General features: G+C 36.6%; 2 protein-coding genes across 4 annotated transcripts in view; both read left to right on the plus strand.

Moving 5' to 3' along the window:
* The window catches only part of LOC107698119 (charged multivesicular body protein 7), a 10773-nt gene extending 7671 nt beyond the window's left edge, over nt 1–3102 (plus strand). Inside the window, exons 8-11 of the mRNA XM_016499048.1 lie at nt 1133–1231; nt 1333–1390; nt 1642–1872; nt 2889–3102. Coding sequence (XP_016354534.1) covers nt 1133–1231; nt 1333–1390; nt 1642–1872; nt 2889–2941 — 441 coding nt within the window. The 3' untranslated portion in view covers nt 2942–3102. The remainder of the gene's footprint in view (nt 1–1132; nt 1232–1332; nt 1391–1641; nt 1873–2888) is intronic.
* Nucleotides 3103–3763: 661 nt separating this feature from the next.
* On the plus strand, nt 3764–17078 carry LOC107698120 (ectonucleoside triphosphate diphosphohydrolase 4-like). Of its 3 annotated transcripts, none has more exons than XM_016499051.1 (13): nt 3764–4003; nt 4319–4522; nt 5897–6094; nt 6182–6387; nt 7365–7515; nt 7610–7713; nt 8305–8364; nt 8487–8641; nt 11955–12121; nt 13407–13731; nt 14089–14174; nt 14321–14482; nt 15374–17078. In XM_016499051.1, exons 2-13 carry the CDS (start codon nt 4515–4517, stop codon nt 15609–15611), a joined length of 1860 nt encoding a protein of 619 aa, XP_016354537.1. In that variant the 5' UTR covers nt 3764–4003; nt 4319–4514; the 3' UTR covers nt 15612–17078. The 3 variants fall into 3 exon arrangements, with proteins under 3 accessions (XP_016354537.1, XP_016354536.1, XP_016354538.1); XM_016499050.1 differs by having other exon boundaries at nt 4356–4522; XM_016499052.1 differs by having other exon boundaries at nt 4356–4522; nt 8487–8617.
* The last annotated feature ends 8410 nt before the right edge of the window (nt 17079–25488 follow it).

A 25488-nucleotide genomic window follows, 5' to 3' on the forward strand; every position in this document is an offset into this window, starting at 1 on the left:
CTCGTTCACGACAGTACCATGACGCGAGCATGTGGCAGTGCTGACCCAGATCCGGCGTGATGACGTATAGGTGCAGCAGGCGCAATGATATTACGCAGCGCCTGAAAATAAGCAAAACTTCAAAACTCAACTGTTTAACTCTAGCGGAGTTGGAAAACGAGTCTATTTTCAAAAATAGTGGAGTGTTCCTTTTAAAAAAATATCATATAGCCCCTACATCACCACATGTTGTTCGGGAGAGTTTCACGAAAAATTCTCCTCGCTCATCCAAAAACAAACTCCTACATATTCAGTTATCAGACACGACTGGGACTTCAAATGACACTGGCTTCTATGGTTAGATGAAACTAAAAAAATTGCTTTTTGGCAGCAAACCCACCAGATGGGTTTAGTACAAACAAGGATAAAAAGTACCCCTTGCCCATGGTTAAATATACAGCTCGATATTTAATGTTGTGTGCCTGTTTTTCTGCCAGAGGTCCTGGATATCTTGTTCAGATGCATGGCAATCAAATACCAACAGATAAAAACTCTAAACCTGACTGCCTCTGTAAGAAATCTAATAATGGGCCGTGCTTTGATCTTCCATCAGGACAATAATCCAAAACAAACATCAAAATCAACACAAAAATGGGTCAATGAGCACAAAATGAATCGTTTACCATGGCCATCCCAGTCCTCTGACCTGAACCCTGTAGAAAATGAGTGAAGTGAACTGAAGAAGCACCAACATGGAGCTGTGAATCTGAAGGATCTGGAGTGATTCTGGATGAAGGAATGCTCTCTGATCTCTTGTCAGGTGTTCTCCAAACTCTTCAGGCATTATAGGAGAAACCTCAGAGCTGTTATCTTGGGAAAAGGACGTTGCAATAATTGGGTGCCAATAATTGTGACCAACATGAACTAGAGAAAGCATTTATTTCACAATGAGATATGCACCCCACTTTCAATTGTTTATTTTCAATGATAGGTTAGAATTTTGTGAATTTTTTGAATGAAAGATCAAAAGGATAAACAATGCAGATTTATTTTCACAGCCGCCTTTGCTTATATTTACCAAGGGTGCCAATATTAGTGGAGGGCACTGCACATTATGCATGGCTTAATGAAATGTTTTCATACGTGTGAGCAGGTGATGCAGGCATACCAGGCAGGTGTGGCAGCTCTGAGAATCTCACTGAAAGGTGTGACTGTGGAGCGAGCAGAAAACCTGGTTGATCAGATACAGGAGGTGATTCATCAGAAATGCATTGCTTATGCTAGTATTAGTTAGAATGTAATTATACATATTTTAAAAAGAAGTTCTTTATTTTCCATTTATGCTTTTTGCAGTTATGCGACACTCAGGATGAAGTCAACCAGACTCTTGCCAGTGGAGCGCTGGATTCTGGTATACACGTTTTTTCCCTAAATGTATTTTCTAAACTATATGAATTTCCCAGATTAATTCTGTACATCAGCAATGTCTGCAGACCATGAGAACTTTTCATGGGTGTGAGTCGTTTGCTTTGATTGGTATTTCTGCCTTTCAGGCTACTACAATTCATTAATGAATGACAATACCGTCACTCTTCCACAACTGAGCTGGAACAGTCTTTCCCATAAAGCTGCCTTAAAAACTAATGCTTCATGTGCTCATAGGTGAGGATTCAGAGGAGTTGGAGGAGGAGCTTAAGTCATTATTGGAGAAAGCCATCCCAGATAAAGACGTGCTCCCAGTGGTCCCGACGCATCCTATTTCTCCTCCAAGGAAAACGGGTATCCTGGATGCTGATTTTGTCCGGTCTCTGCCCTCCGTGCCTGATTCCAGTCTAGGCATCACAGATGAGGAGCTGGACCGAGAACTAAGTCGACTTACAGTCTCTGACACAGGTTCCTTCACGCTTTTCTAGTTATTTCTGAAATGTCACTAGTTATTGGTGTTTGATCAGGCAAGCAGCATTGTTATTATTGCTCATATTTGAAGAATTATTTTCTGTACATATCAATACTGAAACATTTGAAAGGGTTTCATCCCTCAATTTATGCAGTATTGATACAACAATACCAATAGTTTTCTGACAAAATAAAAAAGCTTGAGGATTTACCACTTGCAAGTGAATTATGATTTCAATTTCTTTAAATTTTTTTATTTTTTATTATTATTTTACTACTGCTGTCTAAAGTAAAATAACTAATATACTAATTTAAATATACATTTTAAATGATCGATTTTTTGCAGTTGTATTAAAATAGCAATATATAGTTTTTTGTCTTTGAAATAATAATCATATTAATTATATATTATATATTATATTTATTATATATTAGCTACATTTTAATGTTGTGGCAGTTATTCCCTGTGGTATCAAAAATGGAATTGAATATCTTTCAATCTATTGTTGAACCAAATTGAGAAATTCCAGTATCTTGACAACACTTGCTTTGTGGAAAAAAAGTGTGCTGTTTATTGATTTGACTTCATAGAATTGATTCAAGGGTTTTGTTTGAGGCCCTTTAGATAAGCTAAACAAGACAAAAGTAGTTTCACAGAGACCGTGGCACCACTCTTTGCTTTAATATTATTATGTTGTTGTTGATAAACCAGATTTATGTGTAATGTTCACATACAAAAAGCAGATGTCAATCAAATGTCTCCTTCCTGTGTAAATCTCCCAGACCCGATGTGAAAGATGTCAAAACAAACCGCCAAATAATTAAATGAGACCGTCTATTATTGATTCAGACCTTTTTTTTTATTTGCATTGTAGCGCATATTTATAGTTTCAGTTAAATTTGTGCTTATTTTAATCTTTTTAAGTGAATATAAATATATTTCTCTGCTCTTTGCTCTTGTAGAAACAGGCAATGTTTCTTTTATTGAGTGTTTTCTTTCCTCTGCTCCTCAGCTGTGCCAAGAAGAAGTATCTCAGCTCACAGGAGGCCGGAGCCGGCACAGTGACCGACCATTGAGCACAAGCAGCCACTAAAATGGGTTCATCGCTATCCACTAAAGAAAGCCATCAGATACAGTACTTGTGTGTCCTTGCATTGTAATAAGCCACACCAAGTCTTTATGAAAAGCCCTTATTCATGTTTGTAATGGCATGTCTATTTTTGTTTTTTTTTAAAGAAAGTTTTAAGAGTGGCCTTTTTGAGTTTGTAAAGTCTGTACAATGTATTATTCTAATAAAACTACAAATGATGCCAAATAAAGAATATTCTGTGTGCGTTGTTTTGAGAAGTGAGATGCTCGCTCAGATCTGTCTTTGCATTTTTATTATTATTATTAGTAGTAGTAGTAGTAGTAGTAGTAGTAGTATTAGTAGTATTAGTAATAGTAGTATTAGTAGTAGTATTAGTAGTAGTAGTAGTAATAGTAATAGTAGTATTAGTAATAGTATTAGTAGTAGTAGTAGTATTAATAGTAATAGTAGTATTAGTAGTAATAGTATTAGTAGTATTAGTAGTATTAGTAATAGTAGTATTAGTAGTAGTATTAATAGTAGTAGTAATAGTATTAGTAGTAGTAGTAATATTAGTAATAGTAGTAGTAATAATGCTGATAAGAAATTAGTGTTGTTAGTGTTTAAATTAGTGTTAATTTATTTAAAAAATGTTACCGACTCGAACGGTAGTGTACATCGATCCTATATTTCTTTATAACAATATATATATTTTATGTTTCTTAGAGAAGTGATTTGAATTAACTTCCAATGTTTACCAGTGACGAATTGGAAACGCAAGATGACGTCAGAGCAGCAGTGTACACGCAATTTCCGGAATTGACACGCATGCGCACTGACAGTTGTTTTTTTTTTTTTTAACTACTGAACTGAACTGTTGCTCGGTAACTACCGGGAATTAGCGGCTTTTCTCGACCACATTTGAACGAGCATCACTGCAAGAGGAATTAAATTGCCATATTTATGTGTTCACCGCGAGGATTTCAATCATAGGACGACTGAATTCATAATGGCTCTATTATTGACGCATTCGTCCCAGATGTAACGTTAGCCGAACGGTGAGAACATGTTCCTGCGTTCATACAGATATTGATCTGACCAGAGGATAACACATCTGACAGCATTTAATCAGTCAGGTCTCTCTATCCAAAACCTTACAGACCTACTTTTAACCATCAAATAGGCATCCATTTATCATCGAAACTGTGCTCGGCCTGATCAGACGTTAACTGTGGTTGCGTTTCAAAACCTAGTGAGCTGCCTACCTAGACATCATTTAGGTCAGGCGCCTTTGAAAGCCCCGATGAATGCTATCTATGTAGGCAACTAACTAGATCGTAAGTCAAAGACATTAATTGTGATCTGTCGCTTAGGTATCGTGATAGCCATATCTTCACTTCCTCGTGTCAGGACATGCCACGTCTCCTCAGCACACCTGAACACGTGTGAAAGCCCCTGATGAGGATGATGAGGATGAAGGTGAGGATGCCTTGAGCTGTGACGCCATGGAGGAATACACCTGTACAGAGAAGAAGCTGGTAGTAAAGGTTTGATTCATCCGCTCCAGCAATGGGAAGGCAAGTACAACACTGAAGTTATTTGAGATGAGTGGTTGATGTGAAATGTGATGTAGGCTATGTAATAATGGCGAATACGTTCTTACCTTATTTATTATATGATGTTTCTCCTGCTTGACACACCGTTAAAGTCAGCGTGAAATAAGAATAGATGTTTTTTTTGCTTTCTAAATGCACAATCCTGGTCTGATTGTGAATGGTTTGTTGGTGCAGACTAGTAAAATTTAATCAACCCTCCGACTTTGCAATGTTTTACACAGTGACTTTTACACAGATTGTTCAAGTGAATTTCACACATTGCATTAAGTAAAATCTGTGGAAGCTTATTACTGCCATTTTTATCTTTTTTCTCTCAATTCTGAAAAAAATCACAGTTATTTTTTAATCTCACAATTGGGATGTTTTAAATGGATGGAGTAAAAAACAAACCCAAACTAATTCAGAATGTTGTTTTTCCACCATGGAATAAAAAAATAGAAACGTGGAGAAATTTCTTCTCAGAATTGCTAGTTTATATCTTGAAATTCTGATTTTTTTTATCGCAATGCAAAAAAAAAAAAAGCTAGAGTTGTGAGAAAAAGTCGCAATTACCTTATTTTATTCTTAGTTTATTAGTAATAGGCTTCCATAAAAAAATCCACTTATCTAAGTTAAGTAGAATTGAACAAAGTGAAGAAGAACATACTTGTTGATTTCTCATTGTAATGCACATTTTTATAGAAAATGTATTTATTTATTTACATTGTCACTAATTGTCACTGCACTGACATTAGCATAGCTGTGTTCATTTAATGAAGCAAAAACACCATATGCTGAAAAAAAAAAATTCAGTCATTTCGATTTCATTCACATAGTTATGAATTTTGTGCACAGGTGGATGATTTTGCTAAGTAGGTCATGTGAATTCGCCACAGTGACCAATAGAAAGCTGCTTGGTTTGAAAGTGACATTTGTGTGAGCTGTGCTTCATACTGTATCACTGTACTAATGACAATATACAATTTTGCCTGCAAAATTTTACAAATGTGACTGACAACACCTTAATGGGTCTTCTTTGCCTTAAAATAAGACTTAATTTCAGCATTTACTCTCACAATTCAGTCTTATGCAAAGGTTGCTGGAAGCAAAAAATCCACCCATGCATTTTCAGTTAATGCAACAAAAATTATTAATGTAGTCCCGCCACAAAAGTAAACTTCCCGCATATTTCAGTCAACCGAACATGTTGCTTTTAGCTCGTTTTAATAAAGTAAATTTGAACAAGCACCAAAAATATTTTTTTCTAGTGCATGTCTTTCCTAATTTTAGCCAAGCTAAGAGGATCCAGTAACCATAGTGATAGATTTCTCATCATATTTTTTCCCTTCTCTACAGGATTAGCATTTCCTGCCTGTTTCCAGCATCCTGGCACTTCAGCCTGTCTCCGGTGGTTCTGCCGCGGTTCCTGTTGCCTTCCTTCAGGCAGTTGCTGCTGCTGGGTCTGTTGGCTGGTGTGATGGGGCTGCTGTACCTGCTGCTGGTCACAGGGAAGGGCCAGTACAGCTGGTTAAGAGAGGACAGACACATCCACACGTAAAACGCCTATCAGTTCTCACCAGTTCTGTTATTTCTGTTATGCATCTAAGGAAAACTAATCATCCTGATGGATGTCTCCACTAGACGTTTGGGTCGGGTGCCGGATATGGAGGCCACGGACACCAATAACCCCAACCTGAACTACGGGCTGGTGGTGGACTGTGGCAGCAGTGGCTCCCGTGTGTTTGTGTACACCTGGCCTCGGCACAACGGCAACCCGCATGAGCTCCTAGACATCAAACAGATGCGAGACAAGCACAGGAAGCCTGTAGTGATGAAGATCAAACCAGGTCAGCTACGGATGCGAAAATGCAGAAAATCGAACCTGATCCGAATTGTTTTTATGACGGACGAAAGTTTCGGAGGCAGTGTGTGTGGGCAATTTATTTGTCTTTTTTTAAAGTTTCTCTTTCACCAATAAGCACAAATCAATAGAATATTGTCTCATATGCATAGCTTATTTTACCTCATCTAGTGTACAGATTTATAACAGGATATCAGTTAGAGGCTAAATAAACACCAAAGACTTCAGATATACACTCGCCCTGTCTACGTTGTGAAAACTGGTGTAACAAAAGCCTACTCTAAAATATTATAACAGAGAAATTCCTAATAGTAATTTCAATAATTCCAAATTGCATTAACGTTTCTCTTTTAAAACAATAGCAAAAAAGACTTCTTGCCGCACAGAGGTTGCGTATGTAACGTTACAATCAAATGTTAATTTCTTAACTCTTCTGAAGTTAAAACAGTGGTATTGTGTTGTCTAAAAATGAATATAAACATGCCTGAAAACATGGCATGTTTTTTTTTTTGCTATGTTGTCATTTTATTTATTTTTTTTAATTGGAAGAAATGTATTGTCATCAGTAGTTTACAGAATAAAACAAATTACAGTTTACTCAAACACATAACTATAAATCATAAATCCAGAGAAACTGTGAATTTTCAAGTGGTCTCTTAATTTTTTTCCAGAGCTGTATGTTTGAATAAATCCATCATGAATATGTTTTTAAGACAGCCACTATTGAAATGTTTAATGTTTTAAATGAATTACAGTAGAAACCTATTTATATCATTATAAAGTTGTTATTATTATAAAAATGAAAGCAACTAATATAATTTAAATGTAAGTATGCACTATACCTGATATACATCCAAATGAATTGGTATATCGAATTGAATCAAATCAAGAGCTTGTGAATCGAATAATGAAATTTGTGTCAATACTCAGCCCTACAAGTAACACTAGTTTCTGTTTGTTCAGGTATTTCAGAGTACGCATCCACACCAGACAAGGCCAGCGACTACATCAGCCCTCTGCTGAGCTTTGCTGCTCAGCACATCCCTAAGAACAAGCACCAGGAAACACCTCTCTACATCCTGTGCACCGCAGGAATGAGAGTCCTGCCTGAAAGGTGTCTAGTCACACACTCACACAAATGCACACCTTATATTAGCTGCATGCTGTGGGACAGCTGCCTCACGTGCTAAGATTGTGTTTGTTTGCAGCCAACAGGAGGCCCTGCTGGAGGATTTGCGGACTGACATTCCTGTAAATTTCAACTTCCTGTTCTCCGACTCCCATGTGGAAGTTATCTCAGGCAAACAGGAAGGTAAGACCCACCTCTGAACCTCTTCTAGACCACCTCTAGAGTCATCAGTTCAGAAATGCAGGGGTTCATTTAAATGTTGCACAAATCCACATTACCATTCAAAAAGTTTGGGGTCAGTAAGATTTTTAAAAAATGGTCATCAAGGCTGCATTTATTTGATCAGGAATACAATAAAAATTTTAATATTGTGAATTTTTTTCTATGGTGATATATTTAAAATGCAATTTATTTTTGTGATGCAAAGCTGAATTTTCAGCATTATTACTTCAGTTTTCTGTGTCACATGATCTTTCGGAAATCATTCTAAAATTCTCATTTGCTGCTAAAGAGACAATTCTAATTATTATCAATGTTGAAAACTGTCGTGCTGCTTAATATTTTTACGAAAACGGTGATGCTTTTTTTCAGGATTGTTTGTTGAATAAGTTCAAAACAGCATTTATTTCGTAACAAGTGTCTTTACTGTCACTTTGGATGAATTTAATGAATCTTTGCTGAATAAAAGTGTTTCTTTTAAAAACTTTTTTTTTTCTTTTGAGTAAAAAGCTGAATTCAGTGGAATTCAATAGTTTTTTTTTTTTTTTTTTGCAGGAGTATATGCATGGATAGGTATCAACTTTGTTCTGGGACGATTCAATCATGTTGAGGATGGTAAGTGATATTGTGCCATTTTCTTTCTCAAAAAAAATATACAGCCCCTACAAAAGTTGCTTTTCATCTACACTTTAATTTCTCTCTTTTTTTGTTATATTTTCTGTGCTCTTGTTTCTCAGAACATGAGGCAGTGGTGGAGGTGCAGGTTCCTGGCAGTGACCAGCAGGAGACTCTGGTGCGCAAGCGTACGGCTGGAGTATTGGACATGGGTGGCGTCTCCACTCAGATCGCATACGAAGTGCCCAAAACTGTAAGCTTTGCTTCTCCACAACAGGTTATTATCTATGAAAATTTCCCGTATTTTTGAAAGCTGAAAGTTTGGCTTTGTCATTCTTATTCTCTCATTCTTGTTCTCCTGGTACTCTGTGGTCCTTGGCCCAGTGCAGTACAAGGCCATGGTGAATTTGCTGAACTGATGCCTTGGACTGAGATAAGCCTGCTGCATGCTCATATAGCAGCATGGCGCTTAAGCTCTGAGAACAATACCAATCGCTCTTCAACAGTTATTCAGATTTTTTTTTCTTATTCTGAAGTCCACTTACAATATCAGTGAAGGTTTCTTATACCAAAAATATTGTACAACACACTCTTATTGCAGTTTGTTTTGGTGAATTGGCGGTATATTCATTTTCTGTCTCCTTCAGATTAATTTGTACAATCACAATCAGGCTAATTCGTACAATCTAATTCAGATTAATTTCATTTGTACAATCTCATTCGGACTAATCCATGCTTTAATTCCTTAATTAATTCCTTCAATCTCTTTCAGACTAATGTACGGACAAATTCGTACAGTCTCATTCGGACTAATTCGTACAGTCTCATTCGGACTAATTTAGCCTAATTCGTACGGTCTCATTCGGACTAATTCGTACGGTCTCATTCGGACTAATTCGTACGGTCTCATTCGGACTAATTCGTACGGTCTCATTCGGACTAATTCGTACGGTCTCATTCGGACTAATTCGTACGGTCTCATTCGGACTAATTCGTACGGTCTCATTCGGACTAATTTAGCCTAATTCGTACGGTCTCATTCGGACTAATTCGTACGGTCTCATTCGGACTAATTCGTACGGTCTCATTCGGACTAATTCGTACAGTCTCATTCGGACTAATTTAGCCTAATTCGTACGGTCTCATTCGGACTAATTCGTACGGTCTCATTCGGACTAATTCGTACAGTCTCATTCGGACTAATTTAGCCTAATTCGTACGGTCTCATTCGGACTAATTCGTACAGTCTCATTCGGACTAATTTAGCCTAATTCGTACGGTCTCATTCGGACTAATTCGTACAGTCTCATTCGGACTAATTTAGCCTAATTCGTACGGTCTCATTCGGACTAATTCGTACAGTCTAATTCGTACGGTCTCTTTCGGACTAATTCGTACAGTCTCATTCGTACGGTCTCTTTCGGACTAATTCGTACGGTCTCATTCGGACTAATTCGTACGGTCTCATTCGGACGGTCTCTTTCGGACTAATTCGTACAGTCTCATTCGGACTAATTCATACGGTCTCATTCGGACTAATTCGTACAGTCTCTTTTGGACTAATTCGTACGGTCTCAGTCGTACCGTCTCATTCAGACTAATTCGTACAGTCTCATTCGTACGGTCTCTTTCGGACTAATTCGTACGGTCTCATTCGGACTAATTCGTACAGTCTCTTTTGGACTAATTCGTACGGCAAATACAAATAATACAAATCAAACGACAGTAGTTTATCAGTAATCCTAAAAAATAACACTGCCAAACACACATGCTAAAAAACAACAACTTACTTACACATAGTAAGAAATGGTTATAAAAACTTAAACCGAAGCGAAACAAGTAATAGGAAAGAGGAGAAATAAAAAGCAATACTTATTTCTTAATAAGACTTAACTCGTGTGAGCTCCTTCATACTAATTCGTACAATCTTCATTGTACAGTCTCATCTGCTTGCGTCCCACAAATGGTTAGGTTTATTGGTGAACTTTAAATCTCATGTTTTAGTGTTGGGAAAAAAAAATCTTCTTTTTCTGCAATCTCCTCCAATTCACTACAACATAAAATAGTTATGTTTTCTTATGAAATAGGTTTTTTTTTTTTTTCTTTCATAAGACCTCTATCTCTGTAATTTAGGGAGAGTTTCATAATCTAATATTAGCAATCCATGAATTTGGTGTGTGTGTGTGTGTGTGTGTTTGTGTGTGTGCGCGCGCAATGTTTGTTTGTTTGTTTTTTTCTGAGTATAATAACTGACTTAATTCTGTATGTGCAATTGCTGTTGTTTTAGAGGAAAACTCCTCAGCCCAAATCCTGATGGCCTCTAATCTGACATAACAGGATGCCTCTGAAATCAAATGCAATCCAAATTAAGTGTTCAGTGTTTTCATCATATTCTTTAGTATTTTTCTGTATCTGTATTAAAGCTTGTGAGCTATTAAAGGGGTCATATGATGCTGCTAAAAATAACATTATTTTGTGTATTTGGTGTAATGAAATGTGTTTATGCGGTTTAAGGTTCAAAAAACACATTATTTTCCACATACTGTACATTATTGTTTCTCCTCTATGCCCCGCCTCGACGCGTCGACTTTTACAAAGCTCATCGGTCTGAAAAAGCGAGGTGTGCTGTGATTGGCCAGCTATCCAGTCCGTTGTGATTGGCTGAATACCTCAAGCGTGAGACGGAAATGTTACGCCCCTTACCATATTGTGATGATGCCCTGTCCGGCCGGAGCGATGATTCAAAAACATGAAAACCCATTATAAACGAGGCATTCATTGCATCCAGTGGGGACATAATTATGGATTTTCCTCAGCGACCAGCACGAATCAGCTCTAGGCATGACGAAAGTAGTTTCGCTTGCACAACGAAGCACACAGCGTCTTTACAACATGACGGCGGCAACAATACTACAGCGAGAATAAAAGTTACGCCGCCTTTCTTTGCGTGAACATTTGGGCGGCGTTATGCAAATCTTCCCACATCGTGACGTAGACATGTGGGGGCGTGTTAGAACGAGCCGTTTTAGGTAGGCGTGGTTGACTCTTAACTTTTATAAAGAATATCTCTTTGGATTTGAGACTTTAGTCTTTGAAACTTTACAGATCTTCTTTATGCACCAAGAGCTTGTAACACTCCAAAGAGAAAGGAAAAATTGAAATCGCATCATATGACCCCTTTAAAGGAATGTTCTTGATCAACACATGTTGAGCTCAGTTGTCTCGCCTTCAGATTGTCTCGCCTCATAGACTTCCATTGTAAGTGCATTGCTCTAAATGTTAATTTTTACTGAGGGATGAGTCACTAATTTTCTGTGGTAATCAACAACATGCCACACATGCCTTTGATAGAGCTCTACTTGTTCTGAACCCCAACATTCCTTTAAATGTCATTGTACAAATATGATGCTGCTTCTCACTTCACTTGCTTTGCTGCCTCTGTGTTTAAAGAAACATGCAATTCAAGCACTCTTCAGAGTAGATCTGTTGATCTGCATTTTTAGAAGATGCTCCAAATGTTGAACCTCAGTTAACATCTGTTCTCCACAGCAGTCTTATATTTCTGTCTGTGTTTTGCTGTGTGCTACCAGGAAGAGATAGCCAAGAATTTGCTGGCGGAGTTTAACCTGGGCTGTGACGCTCACAGAACAGAACACGTGTACCGTGTTTATGTCTCAACATTTTTGGGTTTTGGTGGAAATGCAGCCCGCCAGAGATATGAGGAAAACCTCATCAGCACCACACAAATCCAAAACAAGTAAGATCAAATATTTTTTGAAAATATTGTTGAGCATGAGCTAGACAATGTACACTACTGTTCAAAAGTTTGGAGTTTTACGATTTATTTTTATACATAAATGTATATTTTCATTAATCGAAGACGCATTAAATTAATCAAAAGTTTGAGTAAACATGTATAATGTTACAAAAAAAATTCTGTTTCACATAAATGCTGTTCTCTTAATCAAAGAATAAAATGCATCATAGTTTCCACAAAAATATGAAGCAGCAAAATTGTTTTCAGCATTCATAATAATGATGATAAATGTTTCTTGAGCAGCAAATCAGCATATTATAATGATTTCTGAAGGATCATGTGACACTGAAGACTGGAGTAATGATGCTGAAAATTCAGCTTTACATCACAGGAATAAAATAAAATATATAACTTACGAATATTTTTTGTGATTGTGTATATGTATTTGTATGAATTATTTTATATAAATTATAAAATGTTTTATGTTCTTACAAGTTTTTATATTCTTATTATAAAATATTCCAAAATACTACTGCATTTACTGTATTTTTGATCAAATAAATCCAGCCTTGATTAATTAAAAAAATTAAACATTGAAAACATTTACCAACTGCTAACTCTGGACTCTGAGCATAAATAGTTTTTCTATAACAAACTATCAAATATTTTCTATAATGCCATATTTCTATAAATATATTCTGCCAATGACGTCATAACCCCTCGATTTCCAGTTTTGTTTTGTAGAAAACATGGAAACACCAAAGACTCTTTAATATGTTGTGCGTTTTATTAGACCGGTGTCGACCGCACAGAGTAGCATTATAACAGAACTTTCAAATGTATCTAGGATGATAAAACAGCGCTGCTTTACCCCACATACGCATGACCGGAAGGAGTGGAAGCGGTCGACTGTGGCATAATAAAAGCTCCGCTGCTTTCGAGCCGCGTGTCACGCTCGTTCAGCGGCCTCGTTTCACTTCGACGGCTTTCAGCCTCACCCTGCTTCATTCTACTACGTTAATAAATCATTAGCTCATCCATGATCATGATTTCTGCCCGAGTCCCGTCGGATTGCATCGGCTGTGGGGATGAAGACCACAACTCCCATGATTCCACACTCAGTCACAGCATCATCAAACTACGCCTATGTCTCTGTTTATTTTGAATACGCGCCCTCTAGCGGCAGAAATTCATATTGTGCCTTTAACACTTTTTTTTTTATTGTGAATATTTGATGTCAACCAACATTCCTTGGGAAGTTCTCATCGATCACTGCTGTCTCTAGGCTGCTGGGTCAGCATCAAGGAGAGAGCGCAGACTCGCCCATCCTTGACCCCTGTCTGCCAGCTGACCTCCAGGACGAGGTGGGTCCTCAGGACCAGAGAGTTCACCTGAGAGGCACTGGAGACTTCGACCGCTGCCGTCTGCTGCTCCAGCCGTTCCTCAACCGCACCAACGACACCAACACATCGCTGAACGGAGTCTACCAGCCGCCCATCGACTTCACCAACAGCCAGTTCTACGGCTTCTCTGAGTTCTACTACTGTACTGAAGATGTGCTGCGCATGGGAGGAGACTACAACTCCACCAAATATTCCAACGCTGCTAAGGTACACTGATATTTTACGATATGTTCATGCTGCTCTTTTTTAATAGAATCAAAGCTCACTGTGGCAGTCAAGCTCCAAAAAGAGAGGGCACTTCTGTCGTATGGAACAGAGCAGCGTGGACATTCTTCAAAGTTTCTCTTTTTGTGATGCATAAAAGAAAATTAGAAGAAAGAAACAAGATTTTTGTTACAGCAAGTGTTTTGTTCCAGTAATTGACACAGGATATAACAACTTTTTGGGGGGGATTTTTGTCCCAACAGGTGGTGTTCCCGGTCAGAAATGACCAGCCTACAAAAATTGCTTATAAATCGCTCATTATCACATTTGTTTTTACTGACCTTACCCTTTTAATTTTAGAGTTACTGTGCCACCCAGTGGAAGACTTTGAAAGAACGGTTTGATCGAGGACTTTACGCCTCACATGCTGATCAACATAGACTGAAGTAAGTTTAAAATGCAAAAACCTCTATTAAGGCAGTATTGACTAATTTTCTTGTCAGTACAAAAGTGTATGGTAGAAAATAATACATCAACCGTTTGTGATCAGTTTGGAGAAGTGAATAAACGGGCTGCTCCTCTCCTCCTGCAGGTATCAGTGCTTTAAGTCTGCATGGATGTATGAGGTGCTCCACTCAGGTTTTGCGTTTCCAGCGGCGTATGAGAATCTCAGAACGGCCCTGCTGGTGTATGACAAAGAAGTGCAGTGGACACTAGGAGCCATTTTGTACCGCACACGTTTTCTACCTCTAAGGTACATACATACATATACATACCAACTTGGTTTTTGAGCCTTCTTTTCTTTTAAATAGTTTTGAGTCTTCTTTTCTTTGTAAAAAATTTTTTTTATTATTAATATTTTTTCCCCGATATTTTTCCAATACTTTAGCTGCTAAACTTGGGGTCAAACTTTTAAATGGTCTTTAAAAAAAATAAAACATTTCACACACATTTCTGAAGGATCATATGACACTGAAGACTGAAGTAATGATGCTGAAAAATCAGCGTTTCATAACAGAAATAAATTACATTTAAATATATATTGACATAGAATACGGCTATTTCAAAGTGCATTAATTCACACTGTATTTTTTTATTAAATAAATGCGAACTTGACAAGTCTTATTCAAAAGTCCAAAAATAGTCATTTTATTTTATTTTTTTACTTTCCATTATTTGTTGCAGATTTAACTACTAAACTTTAAGAATTTTTTTTTTAAATAATAGCCAATCAATTTTCTAAACATTTAGGTTTTTATCATTTCTAACACCTTTGCCCTGTAAATTATCATCTTCCAGCTGTCATTCACCAGAAGTGGCATTTTGCTGATACGAGCTCAGTGTCTCGCACAGACATGTAATTTTGGGGTTCTGCTGCTTAATAATATTGCACATAGTTGTTTTAGTTGGATTTTATAGCACATTTAATTTGATAAAATGGCTCTTATTTTATAAAGCCATAAACATTATTTGAAGTTACAGTAACAGCCTAACAGACGTCATATTACTAACCATATTAACACAAAAAAATCACATTAAAACGAAATGTTAACATTTTTTGAAATTTTGTATATATTTAATTTGAATTAAAAAAAAAAAAAAATTGTTCTTTTGTGTCCATTTCTGGCGTGTTTTGGTTTGTCAGGGACATCCAGCAGGAGAGTCTGAAGGGCTCTCACTCTCACTGGCAGCACAGCTTCTCCTTCATGAACAACCACTATCTGTTCCTGGCCTGTTTTCTGGTGGTGGCTTTGTCCATCCTCCTCTACCTGCTTCGGCTGAGACGCATACACAACCGCTCCACACTCCTGCGCGGTGCCTCTGCTTCCGTCCAGTGGCTGGAGGAGGGCCTGGCTTCACCAGACCTCCCTGTTACCCTATAGGGCCTGGACCCTGTCAATCAAACGACTGGCCAATCACTGGAGGAGACGCACCTCTCCAATGATTTGGTTTTAAAACACTTTGTCATGGTTTTGCCTCCTATCAAGTCTTTCTCCTACAGTCATCATGTCAGCCTCTCACTGGCCAGTTTTGCATTTCCACAGAATAATTTGCAAGGGATTCTACATGACATGTACAGCCAAGGCCAGTCAAGCTTTGGTGTAATGTGAAGACGGTGGAGACTGCAGCTTCGGAAAGGACTGTATGGCTGCCTCTGATCAGCTGTGATGTTTGGTTGTTTATATATTAATTGTCTGAGGAACGCTGAGGCTGCCTTTTGATTTTCAGTGTGAAAGAGGACATGTGACTTGAGTATGGTTTATATATGTGTCCGTAGTCTAGACAAGGTTCTGCCGGCTGTTGCCTCGACTCAAGACTGTACGCATAATTGAACATTTATTAAATGTTTTGATTGTGCCAAAGAAAAACAGAGTGAGATTCATTTTAAAAGATGAATTTTAAATGTTTTACCACCAAAACCTTTCTCTCTCTCTCTCTCTCTCTCTCTCTCTCTCTCTCTCTCTCTCTCTTTCTTTCTGTTCAATACAATAGAAACACGTGGCTTGGAACTTTTTTCTTGGGATTTTTTGGACACTGAAGTTGGACTGCGCTGATATCGTGGTAGAAAGCGAAATCCCTTTAAAATGTAAAAACACCAGCCACAATTAGAAAGATGTGGCAGATTTCTAAAATGATTCAAGTTCACTTTTTTTCTACCTAAAACACCTTTCCATGAATTATATTTCCATGAACAGCACTCCATGGAGGAATGTTCAGAGAGAAAGAGAAAATGGCTCTTATTTTTATTTTTTCTTGTTGAAGGTAGATGGTTTCGATAGTGAATATTAGTGTTAGAGTGTCAGAATTACTGCTTTATCATTGGTATTGCTTGTCTGTGAGTGTATGTGGGATTGTGAGCATTGATTTTATTTTATTTTAATGTCATCACCTATCATTTCTATGATTTCACACTGGGGTGGAGCTGTAAATGTTGTTATTTAAACTTGTAGAGCTCTATGATGAGAATCAGTACAATATATTTGGGGGTTAAAATCACATCTTTGCGTGTCAGAATTCCAGCTTGCAATATACAAGTTCACCCAAAAATAAATTGTCACGTTCTTCCAAACCCATATGGCCACTTCTGTTTGACTAAAAAATTCAGATGAATGTATTAGTCACTCGTTTGCATGCAGTTACACTGAATTAGGATCGAGATGTAAAAAGCACCATTAAAAAACGAAATCATTGCACATATGATTTGTGTACTATATTCAAAGTATTAAGTATTCTGAAGCCAAACAATAGCTTTGTGTGAGTAACAATAATATGACTTTAAGAATATAGTCCATGCCGGATCTGTTTCCTACGTTGTTGTGATTTGATCTGAACGAAAACCGTGTGATGCAGCTGACACAGAACAGCATACGCTGTTTACGTCCAGCTGATATTCTCCAAAATGGCGCTACAGGGTGATGCCGAGGAGACGAATTGTTGAATAAAGTCGTTTTTTTTTTTTATTTTGCGCACAAAAAGTATTCTCGTAGGCTTGTATAATTGTGGATGAACCACTGATGTCACATGGATTATTTTACAGATCTCCTTGCTACGTCTCTGGACTTGGGAACATTTCAGTTGCGTTGCTGTCTATGCAGGGTCAGACAGCTCTCAGATTCCATCAAAAATATCTTAATTTGTGTTCCGAAGATGAACGAAAGTCTTACTGGTTTGAAACGACACGAGGGTGAGTAATTAATGACAGAATGTTCATTTTTGGGTGAACTAACCCTTTAATGACACTTCTGTAGGTTTTTATTTATTTTTTTGTCATTTGACAGTCACAGTTCTCATTCACTTTCACTATATTGAAAATAACTAGTATATAATTCCAAAATTCACCTTTTGCGTTCCATAGAAAGAAAATCTGATGGGTTTGGAACAGCATGATGAGAACTATCACTTAAAGGGACGGTTCACATAAAAATGAAACGATGAAAATTCGGTCATCATTTTCTCCCCCTCGGTTGTCTCACCCTGAGTTTCTTTCTCCTGATGAGCACAAAACAAAAAAATATTTTGATAAATGTGTGTAACCAAACAGTTGCTGGTACCCATTGACTTCTATAATATATATATATATTTATTTATTTTTTTCCCCATACTGTGGATGTGAATGGGGACCAAAAATTTGAGGGTGAGTAAATGATTTTTTTTCATTGTACCATTACTGTACATTAAAATGTTTTGGGGCTTAATTAGGATGTATTATGACAGGATGCCATTGACAAATGACAAATCTTGCATCTAAAAGCCATTTGGGATTGAAGCGGTGTAGGATTGAATGTGTAGGTCTATGTATTTCAGTGCAAATTCTCTTTTTCTCGAAGAAAACCTCTGATGTGGGGTTGTTGTTCACGTCTCTCTTTGGAGAGGCAGTCACTGCTGTATAATGCTGGTGTTTGTCAAGCACAGGTACCATATTCACACAAACAAGTTTGCACGCAAAACATCAGTTCCTTCAATATTGCTGTTGTCAAAGATAAAGAGAAATTAAGAATGAAATGGTGTTTGGTGTTTTTTTCCTCCGAATGGTGCTCGCTAAAATGAAAAACCCATCGATTTTATTAAAAGAGGGACTCTAGAGTATGGGACTAAGTGTTGAGTTCTTCACGATCAAGAGGACTTTGTGTCAGTGGTTTATTTACGATGTCCTCTGGACGGAGAGGTTAAACCAGTCTCGTTTTCACTTCTCTCAGAGCTGTTAAGAGTGACTGACCCCTGTTTTCTCATTCTTGTGTTACAAAACAAACCTGAGAAGATGTTAAATGGCCGACCATGTGGTCTTCAGCTGTCTGAGGCAGCTATATGGAAACATTAGGTTCGTTAGTTCCTGTAAAAAAAAACAAAAAAAACATGATGTAGGACCTTAAGTCAGTACAGCCTGTTGAACAAACTTTTCCTCGTAGCCATGATTTTATTCGTAAAAAATAAATAAATATGGTGTCTACCAACACACTCTCATGGCGAGCTGTTGCTGGTGAATTCACATCAGTTTGTACGTTTTTTTGAACAATCTGCTTGTGTGTCACTGAGTGTTAGGGGTGGATATTGTAGATATTTTTCTCAAAATTGTACCCCTACTTTTTTGTACGACTCAAAAAGAAAATCAGAAATGAATTAAATAAAAAAAAAATAAAAAAAAAAGCTGAAGTACTAAAATTAATACAACTAAAAAAAAAAAGTAAAATAAGGGAAAACAGAAATGACAAAAGCATGTAAAATTACTGAAAAGTTAATAAGTATGACTAAATACTGCAATAAATAATACTTAACAGTTTGTCATGCAAATACTGCCATCACTGAAAACTGTGTGCATACAATTTTGCAGCCTATATGTGATGATAGCAAAATTAAAAATAATAATAATAATAAAACAAAATAAAAAAACTGAATGACGAAAAATGGGTGTATATAGTGAATTTATGATTTTATTCTTGCACTTAAAGTATGTAAGATATGCACATGTGAAGCAAATATTTTTGAGGTAACCTGAAAGCATTTATATATGTCATTAATGCATTTGACAGTATGTTTCGATTCACATTTAGGCTACCATTTAAAAGTTTGGGGCTGGTAAGATTTTTTTTAAGTTTGTTAAAAGACGTCTTTTTTTTTTTTTTGCTCACCAAGACAGCATTTATTTGATAAAAAATATGGTGAAATATTACAATTTATATATTTTAAAATGTATATATTCCTGTGATGCAAAGCTGTATTTTCAGCATCATTACTCCAGTCTTCAGTGTCACATGATCCTTCAGAAATCATTCTGATTTGCTGCACAAAAAACATTTCTTATTATTATTGATTATTATTAATATTGATGAATAAAACGTTCAAAAGAGCAGGATTTATTTAAAACAGAATCTTTTGTAACATTATAAATGTTGAATAAATCATTAAAAAATTAAGTATCATCAGGTCCCTGCCTTTTATAAATGTGCCCTTGCTCTCCAGCAATATTCTGCAAAAACAAAGTGCATAATGAAGTGCATTTATGGCCCGAGTCAGTGAACTATTTTAAAGAGGTCATATGATGTTGCTAAAAATAACATTATTTTGTGTATTTGGTGTAATGAAATGTGTTTATGCGGTTTAAGGTTAAAAAAACACATTATTTTCCACATACTGTACATTATTGTTTCTCCTCTATGCTCCGTTTAACCACTGATTTCTAGTCGTGTCCATTTTTGGAAGGCCAAACACAGTAGTTTCGGTTTCACAACAAAACACCGCGTCACATACGGCGGGCTAGAGTGAGCAGAGGCTGGGGGCTAGCGTGAGGAACGGCCGGCTTGAGTGAGCGGAGGCCGGCGGACTTGAGAACGGCGCGGATTCGATGAAGGAGCGTACGGAGGGCTTGCAGCAACCACATGTGACGACCCCGGGCTGGACTCTGCTTCGTCCACAGTGAAAGCCGATCCGGCGATCCACAGCGCAAAGTTGTAGTATTTCCTCAGCGACCAGCACGGATCAGCTCCAGGCATGACGAAGCAGATATCGTCCTCTTTTGGAAGACCAAACAAAGTAGTTTCGCTTTCACAACAAAACACACAGCGCCTTCACAACATGGCGGCGGCGGCAACAATACTACAGTGAGAATAAAAGTTACGCCTTCTTTCTTTGCGTGAACATTTGGGCGGCGTTATGCAAATCTTCCCACATCGTGACGTAGACATGTGGGGGCGTGTTAGGACGAGCCATTTTAGGTAGGCGTGGTTGACTCTTAACTTTTATAAAGAATATCTCTTTGGATTTGAGACTTTAGTCTTTGCAACTTTACAGATCTTCTTCATGCACCAAGAGCTTGTAACACTCCAAACAGAAAGGAAAAATTGAAATCGCATCATATGACCCCTTTAAATAAAAGCTGTTCTTTTGAACTTTCTATTCATCAAATAATACTGAAAAAAATAACAACAACAACAAAAACTAAATTTAGCTTTGACATCACAGGAATAAATTACATTTTAAAATGTAATAAAATAGAAAACTGTTATTTGAAGTTATAATAATATATAAAAAATAATACTGTTTAACTTTTTCAAAAACATTAAAAACCCTACCAACCCCAAACCTGTCACTGGTGTGTTAAATTATATTTTAGGACACACATCAGGCCTGAACTGAAATGAGCACAAATGTACAGTTTAAACATTTAGTAACTTCTATCCGTCTTGGAAAATTCCCCAAAAGTTGATCTTTAAAAAGTTGAGATATTTTAAGAAATGTAGTTTCTGATTAGTAATGCCCAAACCACGATGATCAAGCGCTGTCTGTGACATAATAAATCAGAAGATCCTGGAAAATATAATTATCTATGAGTGATTTGTGTTATTTAGTCTTTTTGAGGGATTTCGTTTTTAAGAGCTAAACCATGAAAGGTTTTAAAGAGGATGTTTGAATAACAGCTAACTTACACCATTGGGTAACTTACATAAGTTGATGAACAGAGTTTTTCTTCAACCAGGAGCACTTTTAGCCCTGTGTATTGAATATAAAGTCTCCTAAAACACACTTTTCATACTAACTTAATTTGTTCATTAACAATGTCCAACAGAATTCAGTCAATTTTGTTTTCTGAAAGTCCTGAACATTTTTTACCACTGTTGTCATTTTCACAACAACTCAAGTTATGTGGAATTGTAGAATACAGAATGCAATGTGCTGGAAATGACATTTGTGTGAGGTTTTTTATATTTTAAGATAAAGGTGTGAGAGGAAGGCATGATTAAATAAAGTCCTAGATGACCTTCATATAACAAAAAGTAAAAAAGCTGAAACCAGTTTAATAAAAATCAACCACTGGCACAAAATTGCTCTTTATTATTGGTAAAAGGTTAACATTGCATACAGTACAAGCTATATTTAACTTGACAATAAGTGGGATTTAGTAGTGTCTCTCTTTCTACTGTAACACCATCTACAGTTTAAAGCAGCACTATGTAACTTTTTCTGTGTTCAAAATTAGCAAAATGTATATAATGAGCGAGTACATCATGAATTCATCTTCCAAACCGCGTTTTTGTCTTATTCCGAATCACTACGGTACACTTATAATAAGTACTTATATTTTGACTATTGTAGCCTGGTCGGGTCGTCGCCGCTGCGGAGTAACACATACCTGCGTGAATCGCCAGAGACATAAACTTAGAGAAGTAGCTCCGGTTGGAATGTTCTTCCGCGGGATGCGTGCAGTTCTGTTTATTAACCGCTAGAGCGCCAAAAGTTACAAAGTGCTGCTTTAACACACTTAAGTACACTTTTAAAAAGTGCACTTTGTAATAATGTCGAACTAAGAGTTTTACTTTAAAGATTATGAATCATTGTTTTGTTAATCTGTTGTCATGCTTTAATAACACTTATTTTGATGTGTTGACTAACATACTAAAGCACATATAAAGTACTTGATAATAATTTTAACTGTAGTGTGTTATTCAATACATTTAATAACATTTAATATTACAGTTAAAATGAAGTTAAAGATGTGCTTAAGTCCTATAATAATTTATTTGTAAATAACATTTAATCAAGGAGCTGAAAACATGACATTCGTTTTTTGTATTTTTTTGTAATAAATACTCTTTTTAAAAGTATACGTGTAATTCTTTTTCACCAGGGAAGCTTATGCCATGATAGAAGTTATGTGTGTAGATGCGACGGCTCTAAAATGTTATTTAACTCCCATTGTAAAGTTGATAATTTGATACCTCACTGGGGTAGAGAAGCACTGCTACTAATCATTCTGCCTTCCTTTGGGAAAAATAAGTGCACTTAATTGTATTGAATGTGCGCTTACAGTGTACTTTAAATCTTTAAAGTATATTTTTTAAAAACAGTACTTGCAGAGAATATAATATTAAGAAAATAAAAGGCCACTTAAGCGCACCTAGAGTTCACTTTTATTTCTTAACACACTTAAGTACTCTTTTAAAAAGTGTTGTTGATCTTGTCATGCTTTAAAGAACATCATTTGTAGTCACAAACTGAGCAGATGTTGCATGATCAAGTGAACACTGTTGAACTTCAGATCCATTCTGAGAAAGACACACCTAAACTATCACACTCTCACAGATGGATCTGACCAAAGCTAGATAGCATGTGTGGATTGGAATGACAATCACAAGACGCAGATGCAGAATAGCAGATACAGACATTTACATTGAGACATTTAGCAGATGCTTTTATCCAAAGCGACTTACAAATGAGGACAATGGAAGCAATCAAAATCAACAAAGGAGCAATGATATACAAGTGCTATAACAAGTCTCAGTTAGCTTAACGCAGTACACATAGCAAGGTTTTTTTAAATCATATAATAAAAAGAAAACAGATAGAATAGAAAAAGAATAGAGAAGCTAGTGTTAGAGGCCTTATTTGCTTTTGTTAATTGTATAATAAATAAAAAGAAAACAAATAGATAGAATACAAAAAGATTAGAGAAGCTAGTGTTAGCTTTTTTTTTTTAAACAAAAAAACAAGCAGTTAGTAAATAAATAGAGTGCAAGTCTAAACGGGGCAAGATGTTTTTTTTTTTAAATAAAGAATAGAATAATAGATAGACATAATATGTATATACACAATAATACATAATATAATATACAGACATAATACATAACGTGTACATTTTTTTTTTTCACAATCTTTCATTTCAGCTTTGTGTAGGAATCTATTTTTTACACTCCGAATCTATGCAGAATTAAAAAAAAAACTCGACAAGCTTTCCCACATTACTATACGTTTTTTAATGGTCACAAGTTTTAAATGGAGAAAATTTTCAAAGTTTTTGAAAATGTGCTCATTGTGACTCATTTTGCCAGCACGGGTCACATTTAATCGAGAAAGCAGGAGTATTATTAAAACTAGGTGTATATAAATAACATTTATTTCATAACAAATGCTGCGCCTGTGCTTTTTGAACACTTTTCAGTAATGACTCGAATGAATCATTTTCAACCCGTTAAACACGTCGTTCGAATTTAATCATAATGAGTTAATAAGACGAAACTGACTAGAATAATAATTACTCCTAATCTACGCAGAATTAAAAACAGTTCAAATCACTTCTTAAAAGAAGTATCACCCTAAAAAACTCGACAGGCTTTCCCGCATCACTGTACTTGATTAATGGTCACATCAGTTTTGAGCTCCACCTTCACTTCATACTTTCCCGCTCTCATCGCCTGGCGCGGCGCCGCTGCGTCACGCTGACGTCGCGGCGTCGCTGAGATGACGCTGTGAGTGGTAGCGGTGGTAATGTGGGGCTCGTGCTGCCGTTTCACATCTCCGCGCATCACCCGTGCGTTTAAACCTTCCCAGCGCCGCCCTTCACGCATGGAGTTGCGCACCGAGACGGTCCTGGCGAGTCTGGAGATGTCGGAGGTGGGAAGCGACGGCGGGTCGTCGGAGGGCAACGAGGACTACGAGAGTTTGCCCGCTCACGCGTCCCTAGGCACGCACATGACAGCGGGCGCCGTAGCCGGAGTGCTGGAGCACACAGTCATGTACCCCGTGGACTCGGTCAAGGTAACTCGGCGCAGACAGCAGGGCATGAACACATTCACTAATGTGTCGGATGTGCTGTTAGCAGCCCTGGACAGCTTATGCGACGCAGCCGTCAAGCTAACTTTTAAAACTAAGTTAGGCTAGATCAGCATGGCAAATGACTTGATGACTCAAACCTTCTCAAACTGGTCCAAAACAACAACAACTAAGTTAAACCAGCACAGTCGGCCATGCTTTTGCAGTTTAAGCGCGCTGTGCTGTTTACGAGTTTAAAACTGTACTACTTCTCCAGACAGCAGTTGCCCACACTGCTAAAGAAGCTCTCCTAACCTCATATTAGTGCTGTCAAATGATATATCGCGATTAATCGCATCCAAAATAAAAGTTTTTGTTTACGTAATTGTGTGTACTGTATTATATATACTGCACTAAATACATTTTTATATATATATATATATATATATAAAATGTAATTTATATTAAATAAAATATAATAACATATAATACACATTAGTAACTCTAGTTGCAGTGTCAAACGTGTAAGAGATAATATACAATCAAGACGGTCATAAACACACAATGAAAGGGTTATTACCCTGAAGGAGTTTATATTGCGCAAAATGACCAACTGACTGTAAATGATCCTGCTTATTGTACATTTGCTTACAAAATAAGTCAAAACATGGATGTGAACTATTGATTTGAGTGTAGGTTTATTATCTGAGAAGAAAGAAAATTCAAAGTGATGCAAAATACACAGATATAGTATGTAGGAAATAGTGCTGTCAAACGATTAATCGCAATTAATCGCATCCACAATAAAAGTTTTTGTTTACGTAATATATGTGTACTGTGTATACTGTGTATATATATATAAATACACACAGTATATATTTAGAAAATATTTACATGTATAAAGTTTTATTCATATAATTTATATTATATATAAATATATTTAATCTATAAACATTACATATTTTTCTTTATATATATATATATATATATATACATATACATATATACATGTGTGTATTTATTAGGGATAAGCCGGTATCAAATTCTCATGTTGCGATTAATTGCGAATGCTGTTATCACGGTATACGGTATTATCACGATATTGAAATTTAGTTTTAAAAAAGTGCTGTCATAATACAATATAACAGGTTTAATAACTTTTTTCTTATAACAAAAATAACTGAACATTTAAATGCAATAAAGCAATACAGAAAAATGTATAAAGTTAAAAGTTTTACA

This window comes from Sinocyclocheilus anshuiensis, unplaced genomic scaffold (assembly GCF_001515605.1).
Source record: "Sinocyclocheilus anshuiensis isolate Anshui unplaced genomic scaffold, SAMN03320099.WGS_v1.1 scaffold1163, whole genome shotgun sequence".
Lineage (NCBI taxonomy): Eukaryota > Metazoa > Chordata > Actinopteri > Cypriniformes > Cyprinidae > Sinocyclocheilus > Sinocyclocheilus anshuiensis.